Source organism: Aptenodytes patagonicus, chromosome 10 (assembly GCF_965638725.1).
Source record: "Aptenodytes patagonicus chromosome 10, bAptPat1.pri.cur, whole genome shotgun sequence".
Taxonomy (NCBI): Eukaryota; Metazoa; Chordata; class Aves; order Sphenisciformes; family Spheniscidae; genus Aptenodytes; species Aptenodytes patagonicus.
In genome coordinates this window covers 12,972,636-12,983,147 of record NC_134958.1, presented here as the reverse complement: position 1 = coordinate 12,983,147, position 10,512 = coordinate 12,972,636, and the positions used below count along the sequence as shown (strand labels likewise).

Below are 10,512 nucleotides of genomic sequence, written 5' to 3'. Positions count from 1 at the left end.
ACCACAGCAGCAACTGACTCAAGGCCTGTTCCACAGATTGTCAATTTACATATGCAATCTTTTACCTCTGGAACTAAGGATATTGAATGGTTGTGGAAAAACATACCGAAAAAGGGTGTGTAATGCAGCAGTGACTTCAGCTTAAGGCTTCAGTTAAGTTTTTGGAGTTTTAAAAAAAGCTTCAAGAAGTTACTTGATAATATATTTATTAAGAGAATCCATTGCTAAACATCTGAGAGAATAAAACAATAGAGGATCTTCATACACTTTAGACACTAACACAGTTGTCATGAATTTTTAGGTTAAAAGAAAGCAAGTTGCCTGGATCTTTGTCTTGATTCTGTAGGACACTTCCAAGAACTAACTTTTAAAAATCAATTAGAAAGACATACATCACTAAATCCAAGTATGATGATACATTTTAAAAATAAATATAGAAATATGAACAAGTCTACAATTAGAATATTGCCCTGTACATTCCAAGAAATGCAGGGCTCTTGCCTTCTTTACCTGGAAAGAGAGATCTCTAAACAGCAAAATTGGAAACATTAGGCCTAACTTTCAGATACAGTTTGGCAGCAGCAAAAGCATGCTCGACAGATACAGTTTTGGAGCATCCCTAACCCTTTTTGCGTTGGAGATTCAGTAAGCATGATTGAAGTACCAACAATTTACAAAGAATCCTGATAAAGTTCAAACAAGCTGGGGGTAAACACCCCCAGTGATATTTTCATTAAGAAAGAATATCCATAATCACTTAAAAAATCAGCAAGCACTGTAACTTAAACATCTTAACGTTTTGGTCAGTAAATGAATGTAATCCAATACAATACCAATTAGTTTATGACAAAACTTAAAACCATTTGGCACATGCTATAAAGACATTCTTCCTTAAGAGGTGAAATACATGTTTGAACAGGTACAAGCTGAGGAAATAGGACCAAAATAGCATTGTTGTTAACAGATGTACAGTACAGGATTTGCTTTTCCATATTCAGACTCCAGCAGCATGTGTGGGTGTACTCGGTTGGTTGAGGCCTATGGTTGAACAAAGCCACCCCGCAAAATCCACCTCCTCCGCTTCAGATCTCTTAATGAAAGCATGAATCTGAGCAGAGGAGAAGAATATTATTATTCAAGCACTCAATCTGTTAAATAATAATTTTGAATAACATGAAGCATAATAAATCCAGTTTACTTTCAGTATTCAAGCTGGCTATAAAATTTGGCAAGCCACAGGAAATGATCAGGAAAGCTTTTCTGCAGGATTACTGAAATAACCAGCACATGAAATGTACACATCACAAAGTATTCCAGAGGAATACTGCCTACACAGTGCCTATTGCAGAATACTTACACCACAGTATGCGATAAGGATACGACTCAGCCACTTAAGTTAATACTCTGGAAAATATCTGCCTGTGCACAGAAAGGCTTTCTGTAATAGGAGGAGTCTGACTGCATTTTGCAACCTTATTGTACAGCAGGATCAGTGCAGGGAAAACTTCATTTTCTGTAGTAGAACTTAAGTCCTACCATATACTTAAGGCCATGAAAAGATCCACTGAAACTGATAAGGTCATTTCATGAAAAAAAAAAATATGCAAGATTTGTTTGCGTCTAGTAGTTCTAGAGATTTTGCAAGGCAAAGCTGATGAAAAAAAGAGGCAAATCCTGTGTTTCACAAAAAGATGATAAAGCCTATTTAACAAGTCCCTAAGGTATGTGGAATTTTGTTCTTTCTTCCTCTTAAAAGTAATAATCTATATACTTTATTATTGACTAATAAACCCAAGAAAGAGAAATAATTCTTTTGTCAATTAATATAAATAGCATTAGGTCATATACTCATTGTAATTATCACACAACAGACTCAAAACCCACCAGTTTTGGTCTCCTTGATAGTCCCTGTTCTAGGAGCATGTGAAAGCCTGAGGCCCCTTGATCTCTGGATCAGAAAAGGGGCCCCCTGCCCTCAAACTGTTTGAGCTGCTTGTGTCAGGGGCCACAAACTACACTCTAGGCCATATGATCTCAGGTCAGCTCAGGAACCCAACCTGCACAGCAGACTGCTCTTAGTTCAAGTTAAGGACTTTCACTTACCATCAGCTGCTTCAAATCAGCTCTCTCGGCAGGATTTTTAATTAAACTAGGAAAACAGAAAGTGTTACAAAGTTACACACTATTATCTTTTAAAATAAAGATCAAGTTATATCATGTTGGTATACTGCATTGGTCCCAAGAAGATACCACTCTAGATAAAAGCATTAGGTAAGGTAGTGCCTCTCAAACATAGATCTGGGTCTGTACGCAATTCCCTTCCATAGGTTTCACAGGTATAGTTTTAGGTATGAAATCCTGAGTTGTCTGATACTGTTCAGTGGGGGCAGGAGTGAGTGTTTATAACCAAGCTGGAGAGATCGAATTGCCATTTAAATAAAAATTCAACAATATTAATCGCTTTATCCCTCAAGTTTCTTTTACCCAAGTCTTTTCAAGCTCAGTATCAAGTACAGCTATTGTGTTACTGCTCTTCCTTTTGGAAACAGTAAATAAATATATGTAGCTTTTAATAAATAAACTAACTTTCCAAACTGTAATGAACTGCCTCCCTTAGCACTGAATATACTGGTTCAGTGCAGGTATCACTGAAGCGCAGTTGGAAAAGTAAATAGATGGGAGAATGACTGGTGTGATAAAGATGTTAGTTCAGTGAAGCACTTGGAAAGAAAAAAGCATCTGGAGCCTGCAAGACTTCTGCATCATATGGAACAGTCACTGCAGAATGCTGTGAAGGTTACCCTTAAAAGTAAGGATCCTCCTTTAGGAGCGTGTTGTATGATCAGAGTCCATAAGTACTATAGTACTTTCTCAGCACTGAAGACACCAATCTAAGTTGCACACAGCAGCAGAGATCGTATCTTAAAGAAGGGAACATCTCTCAGCTTTGGGGCTCTCTTTGGATGCATATGCTGTCAAGCTGGTGCCTGTAAAATGAGCTTTAGGCACATTAACAGTTGGAGAAAGAGGATTATGCTAATTCACATTACTCCACATTTGCCATGACCTACAAGTAGGGACTCTAACTGTCAAGTTATTGATACAGTAAGACAGCAGGGCTGATCCCAAATGTGTCCCTTTGCAACTTAGACATAGAGAAAATACTCACCATTTGTTAACAAAATCTTGAAATTCGGAACCAAACACACCATTGGGCAGTTTTGGAGGTGGCTTAAAAAAAAAAGAAATCAGCAGTCATTCAGCATAACTAATACATGATGATGCACAACCTACCCAGAGATCAACCAATTATATGTCCTATATCTGGGCAAAGCTGTAAAGCCCTAGCACTACCCAGGCCTTCCTTCAAAGCTGAGCTCTGAAACAAGTGTCAGGCAGACTTCAGCTTCCATACATATGAATAAAGGATGTGCTGTCATATGATTTATAAAAGTAAAGGTGCCAAGTTTATTACTGACTACTGTTGGTTATCACTCTCACAGCTGCTGGATTTTAGGTGTTTCAGTAATAAATCAGACCAGAGACAGTTTCTATGGTGTGGGGTGTTTTTTGTTGTGCCTTTTTTTTTTCCCCCCATACACACACCTGAATGGGGTTAACACAGCCTGGAGCTGTCATTAAAGAAGGCTCAGAGCAGCTGGCAGTAATTAGCACTGTGTTATTCTCCTCACTACTAATCTCCAGTTTAGGGAAGGGAAGATGCCCTGCACATCATTAGTTCCATCATCCTTTTGATCTAAATATTCTGTCCCAGGAAATGAGTGTCTTCAGGTTCTGAATTCAAAGAGAATTCTGATAAAGAAAGAAGAGGTACTATATAAACCTGCATATTATTGTCTTGTTCTCCATGACATTTGCTATAGGGTCAGAGTTAAGTTTTCCTTCTTATACCATGGGTTCTGCAAGCACTTACACTTGGGCTACTTGTATGTACAGAGTTAGGACACAGCCTGCATTCAGTTACTCACTGGTGTACAGACTTTGTTGGATGTAGCAGCTCATGCTGAAGATTGCTTGTGGTGCAAGAGGTAGCAGAAGATAATCTTGCCAAATTCTCAACTACTGACCTCCTTTTTCAGCTTAAACTGACCTCCTCAGGGATGCTATAAGAGCAGGACTGTGTCTTAAGTAATCTAATGCTAACTCTATTCCAAGAGTTAGTGCTGTCATTTTGAAGTGTTACAAAATATGCAAAATAGGTTTGTAATGCGAGAGGAGAACTGTGCATGCACATGAGTAACAGCAGCAGTTTATCAGTACATGTACAGTAGCATAAGCACTGCTAGTCATTGCAGGGACCTAGACACCAACTGTGCTTTTTAAATAGGTGTCGGACACTTTTTTATAATTCATTCACCTGGAACAATTACATTATCCAGCTGTTACAAGTGATAGCTAACACGAGCATGCTTTTTTTGTTTGGAAGGACACAAGCAGGAGTCATGTGAGTTTCAGTAGCACTTGTGAAAATATTGGAAACAGACAATCGATTCTAAAATAGCAATCTCTATTAACTAGCCTTGTAGCTTAGCTATTTGAAAGACACAGTATTATAACTGAGGTTGTTCATAAGACTAAAACAAATCAAATGGAAAAAAAAAACAAACAGTTTTGTATATGCTTGATCATACTGTTTGCTATTAACTGTCCTAACAGGCTGCACGATCCAAGCTAGAAAACCCATGAACCTACTTAAATGATGCAGAGAAATGAACTAAAGTTTTCCTGGGAATAATTTAAAAATCAAGCCAACACACATAACAAGGACGTGTGTCTCATACTGCAGCAATAAAAGATCAGAAGACATGGCTTATCCTAACACTAACTCCACACCCTCTCAAATTCTGGAATGCTTTAAAAATTTACAATTGTATTAGTACAAGTGCAAATAGTTGATTACCTCATTGACGATGTAATCAAGAAGTTCAAAGATTGCCATTGGGGGTCTGCTGTCTGGTCCATAGGCTAAAAAGAAATTGTAGAAGTCGAAAAATACAGTGTGACTCTCCTCCCATGGCAGAGGTGTTTTAAGAAGCTAACAGTCATGCACTCTATTCTTACATGGCATCTAGTAGATTTACAGGGAAAAAAGTGAAACAGCAACATACTTTTTTTATGCAAGGAGACATTGTTTTCAGGTCTGATCTAAACCATTAACTTCACTGGGAATAGTCCTACTGTACTCTGATCAGCATTGCATCTTAGAGAGATGAACCCTATCAACAGAATGGGACCTTAACGGTGCTCATGAACAGCTCAGTTATCAACAAATGGATCTCTGGTCCTTGATTCTCAAACTCAGATACCTCCTCATAGTAGGACTGAGCCAGGTGCCCAATACAATCTGATTTTTTGAAGTTTAAAGCCACACTATGCAGACCAGTATCAGATAAGGAAGACCTTTAAGATGACAGAGAAGGGTGTTAGAAAAGAATTTAACAGATTGTTGTAACTTACAGCTCACTGGTCGACCAGGTGTTCTTTGCCTGGGCGAGGTCTCAGTGACTGGAGAATCTCCCTCTACTGGGCAGCCAAACATTAATTCCAGCTCCTTAGAGTCAGGAGGAGGAATCGGGTATCTGCCAATAGCCATTTCTACCAGTGACAACCCCATACTCCATATATCCGATTGCACTGAATAATGAGTTCCCTGTAGTCTTTCCGGCTAAAAAAAAAAAAAAAAAAAAAAAAAAGGAGAGGAGACAGTATTGTAACAAGGAGGAAGAAAAATTGCATTCTGCAATAGCCTGGATAAAATGGAGGATGAAACCCCAACCTGTTAGTATGACACATTCTAATGAGTGACTTATTGATCTTTTTCTTTAAATATCTCATCTGGAGTTCCAGAAGTTCCAAAAACATTACATACCACCACTGCAAATAACTGACTCTTTAAAAATGATGCTATTATGTTGCTGGTTTACTATGTTAACATAATATCTAAGTGTTGCAACTATTAATAATGATGGGATAATTAAAGAATAAGAAAGCAAAACTCGTATGGGCAACTAAAGATTCACCTCGTTTCCCTGAGAAGCTGTTCTTGGTTTTCTGCTTTGGGAAGGAGAGGGAAGGTGACTTTATTGATTCTATATGGGTCCAAAAGTGACTTGGTGCTCTAGGAATAATCTTGTAGTTTGTGACACTTCTCAGCTGATACCATTCTGATAGCTCCCTATAGCAGAAATGCATTTATACAAGGACTATTATATACATGCATACTGCAGTTTTAGATCCATATTCAAAATAACTTCTAAATAAACTGTTGAGCTCTATAATCCATCAAAATGACAATAAAACGTAACATACAAATTGAGCGATAAAGTATTATGCAGGGCACAGACCTTTCCTGGAGGTATAGTGATTAAAAAAATATATACAAGATAGGAAGACAGACATGTTCTGCCAGCTTAACTACTTACACATTATGGCCTGACAAACAAAAATGCAATAGGCTTAAATTTTTCCTCAGGAAAAACCAAACTAGAAAGGGACAAACATGGGTTCTGGATAGATTATATACACATGTTAATGTGTTATGAAAATGTATGCAGGTAAGACACTCAGCTAAAAATATATTTTGTATTGTTCTTAGACTCGAACACTGGAAAGGTATTTAGGTATGGGATTTTTTGGTCAGTTGAATGATGATTAAAGCTGTATCTGGATATCCCAATCACATTGCTCCAAAGATCCTCAGTTCTGATCAGCGTATCCATCTTCTGTTTCTGCCTAAAGAACAGAACAATATGCCTAAACATAAGATTAGTCCTTAACCAACTCCTTTTGCTTAGTTTTTACACTTGTTTTATCAGTACTATGTTAAATGCTGAAGATGGTTTCTGCAATTTTTATTACATCGATCTACATCATCCTTGGATCCATTTTTACTAAGACTTCTCAAAGAAAATGTTCACTTTTCTGTTCTCTTTTTAAAAAAATCAAGCTCATATTTTACAAAAACAGTGCAGATTCTTGCCTGACTATATGCATAATTTGGAAAAATACATATAATTTGAAACTTATTCTCATAGAATGTAAGAATGCAGTATTACTGTAAAGTCTCTTCCCTCTGCCATAATCGGTGATAGTTTTGTTAAATTAGTTTTGTAACGTTGACTGAGATTATATTTGAGCTTTCTCCAGTGTCCCACCTCAGTGGGACACCTTCATCCCAAAGCCATCTGGATAAACTACACAATTGCTGGACAATGGATAAAGATGCCCAAAACCAAAGATACACAGTAGATTTTCATAAAATGTAAGTGTAAAGGAAGAAGTGAGCGGATGAGAAAGAGCAGGAAATACACACAGTAGTAGTAATACAAAAATAATTAAAATCTAGAAAATATGTTCAAGTTAAGCATTGTTGATTGTACACACCTTCATTTGGTAGAACAGGATGTTGTTTGGCATGTAACAATTCTCTAGCTGTTATTTGAAAAAGTATGCTAAGGAAGATACTGCAAGAAAAGGTACTTCAGATACTATCAAAAAGAATAAATAAAATCACCATCACATCTCGGTCTGTGACATATGGTGACAGAGAGCAAAGCTAAATCTCAGTCTGGTAGAAACAATAAATTGAGGAAAACTGAAGGTAGACAGCGCTTTGCTCTCATTCCTTCTCTAGAAGAAAAAGGGAACGCCAGTAGTATGTCAAGGGCCCAGAAGAGATGGAGCTGTGAATTTTTTTTGCTAATTAGCAACAGCCCCTAGATATATGTGGGAACATAAGGCACAGTTTTATTTCAAGTATGTTACCGATATTAAATGACAAAAAAAAAAAAAGAGAATACTGTCTTTGATGTTGAAATGCAGGTCCCATGCTGAGCAGAAGCAGCATTGTTATGCTTTTTTCCTTTAAGTTTAAGCCCACACAGTTTCAATCCTACAGCAGAATCCCCAAACGCTCTGATTGTATGAGTTAATTGGCTGTATGCTGAACAAGGTGAGTACATTAGAATAAAGAGATCTGTTATTTCCATTAACTGTGACTTTCACATAATGCAAAGAGTTCCTCTGAAGAGCAAGCTTCAAGGTATTCCTCAAATACAGGAATAAAGAATACCCTGTAAATAGTCTCAGATTAGCTGCCGTGGCCTTGTCCACACTAGCCACTCCTACGCTTTCTCTTGTTGCTACAGCCGTGTTGGGTTCCCGGCAGCAGTCACAACAGGATCACTAACGAGGTAGCACCTTGCCTATGTAAGTGACTGCAGCAAAATACTGGAGTGGAAAGAAAACCACACTTAATAAGGAAAGCAAACTAAAAATACTGGACTTTTTTTGGAGACACATGTATACAAAACCCAAATGCATTAACTGATTGGATTCTGCAATGTAGATGCAATTGCATCTCTTCTGTAGTGTTATAAAATATTCCAAACTGCTTGACTTTTCTTGCAACAGTTCTTTCCTCCCATAAACAATTTGATATGATACTGGAATATTCCTGGAATGCATGAAGCACTGATCTATGAAGAGCAGTAGTAACATCAATAGTTGGTTTCTTGTTTGGTTACTGGCATTGTGGTAACTCTACCATAATGTATAGTAAACACAAAGCTATAAAATCTGTACTTACAGACATGTAGGAGCGTGTGCCAACAAACGAGTTTGCCATAGAATCTATCAGTTGTCCACTGACACCAAAATCACAAAGCTTGATTTCACCTCTAGAGTTTACCAAAATGTTAGACGGTTTAACATCTGGAAAAAAAATGGAGGATTTATAATAGGTAAAATGGGAAATTTGACAATGAAAGTAACACGAAAGGTGAGAATTACTGTGTGTCTCCCTTTGTTTCCCTTCTAACTATGACACAGTTCTATCCCTTCTCTGGGAATACTCAGAGAAGAGATTTGGTTCCCTACCCAGGCCCATTTCACAGGCTCTCTATTTAAATAGAGATAAACAAAAAGAAATTTTTTAAATTACAAGTGCAAAAATGCTGTTAGTTTTAAGCTTTGATTTCACCCTGTTTCTTGGCTTTCAAATATTAAGTTTGGGCATCTGCATCCTCCTTGCAATGACTAACATTTGAGATAAATTTGAAAGTGTATGTCAGCATAAGTCCTCTTTAATGATGTTCTTTTGCCTAGAAATAATGAATAAAGAGGCCGTACATATTTATTTTACAAAGGTCAATGAACTACAGCAGCCACACCATCATCCCTAACTTAGCCTTCATATGTACATAAGCATAAATCATCCTATAGCAAAACAGTTCGAGTGTGTTCTTGCTGTTCTGGGTTTTGTTTGGGGTTTTTTTTGGGGGGTGGGTGGTCTTGTTTTTGTTTGGTGGTGGTTGTTTTGTTTTTTTAAAAAAGCTCTGAGAAAATAATTATCCTATTATTGAAATGCTGCATTTAAAATACTTTGAGATTGTTTATCTGTGATAGAATCCCCTCATGATTTTGAATTCATCACTTTTTCTAAATAGAAATTTAATAAGGGTCACTGGTAGCTAAGCAACTAATAACAGCTATTTGTGAATGCAAAGGTACAGAGAACAATTGTTTAGTATTTCTTTTATAGCTGTAAGAAGCTTTTTTACTATAACTTGCTGCTTAGCTGGTCATTACCAATACATTATCGAGATAAGTAATCAACAGCTCGCATTTGCAAAGTAATGCTACAGAAAAAAGGATACTATAAATTGGTTTTGAAGAAAGTGATCAGCTCAGCCTATCAGAATTTCACTTTAGACTCTGCTATTCAAGAGCAGATCCAGAAGCCTATAGTCTGTAGCATATTTTCATTTGCTTTTCACTTTTAAACACAAGTATCTTCCAGGTAGCTTTCATTTCAGTGACTGAGGAACTGACCTTAGCTTGTGATGTCAATGGGATGTCACTGGAAAGATGATACTAATGTGACACCTCATCACTGGGCGGGGGGGGGGGGGGGGGGGGGGGAGGCGGGGAATCTCCATGCAGAAGGTTATGCCTCACTGGACAAGATCCATGGAGATTGGAAACGAAGACAAAACTATATTTTAGCTGTTTTTCCCCCTAGCCCCCCTTTAAAGAACAAAACAAAGCTTGAATAAAGTTTTCCACTTTTGGAACTTGTGGCTACATTTTCTGGTTCCTGACATCACTTTTCTAGGTAACCGAAACTGTCCAGGCACACTGGAAACAGTGTTTTGTGATGATTTGTATATACACAAGTTCTTCTAGGCTCAGCTACAGGACAGCGAGCCTACAGCTTGTCTGCTGTACTTGGAGCGAGCATCAGCCCGTAGAAAATCCACACAGTGATCTAACACAAACTACTCTCTGGTCTTAACACAGAGGAAGTTGTGCCTGTGTACATCTTCCTTCTACCACAAAGAAGATGCCAGCTACTTTTGCCAGGTACAGTCTTCTTCCTTATGGAGGGGGAAGAATACAGGCATGTATTTTGTGTGTACTACTTTTAATTCCCCATCCCTAGGAAAGTAACTGGATTATAAACATCGCTCTCCTCAATAGATTTTCCTCCTG

General features: G+C 37.7%; 1 protein-coding gene across 1 annotated transcript in view; it reads right to left on the bottom strand.

The window, feature by feature from the left end:
- Positions 1-189: 189 nt before the first annotated feature.
- MAP2K1 (mitogen-activated protein kinase kinase 1) overlaps positions 190-10,512 on the bottom strand; it is a 40,874-nt gene continuing 30,551 nt past the window's right edge. Inside the window, exons 6-11 of the mRNA XM_076348099.1 lie at positions 8,609-8,733; positions 5,479-5,686; positions 4,922-4,986; positions 3,170-3,231; positions 2,104-2,149; positions 190-1,108 (exon numbers count right to left, since the gene is read on the bottom strand). Coding sequence (XP_076204214.1) covers positions 995-1,108; positions 2,104-2,149; positions 3,170-3,231; positions 4,922-4,986; positions 5,479-5,686; positions 8,609-8,733 — 620 coding nt within the window. The 3' untranslated portion in view covers positions 190-994. The remainder of the gene's footprint in view (positions 1,109-2,103; positions 2,150-3,169; positions 3,232-4,921; positions 4,987-5,478; positions 5,687-8,608; positions 8,734-10,512) is intronic.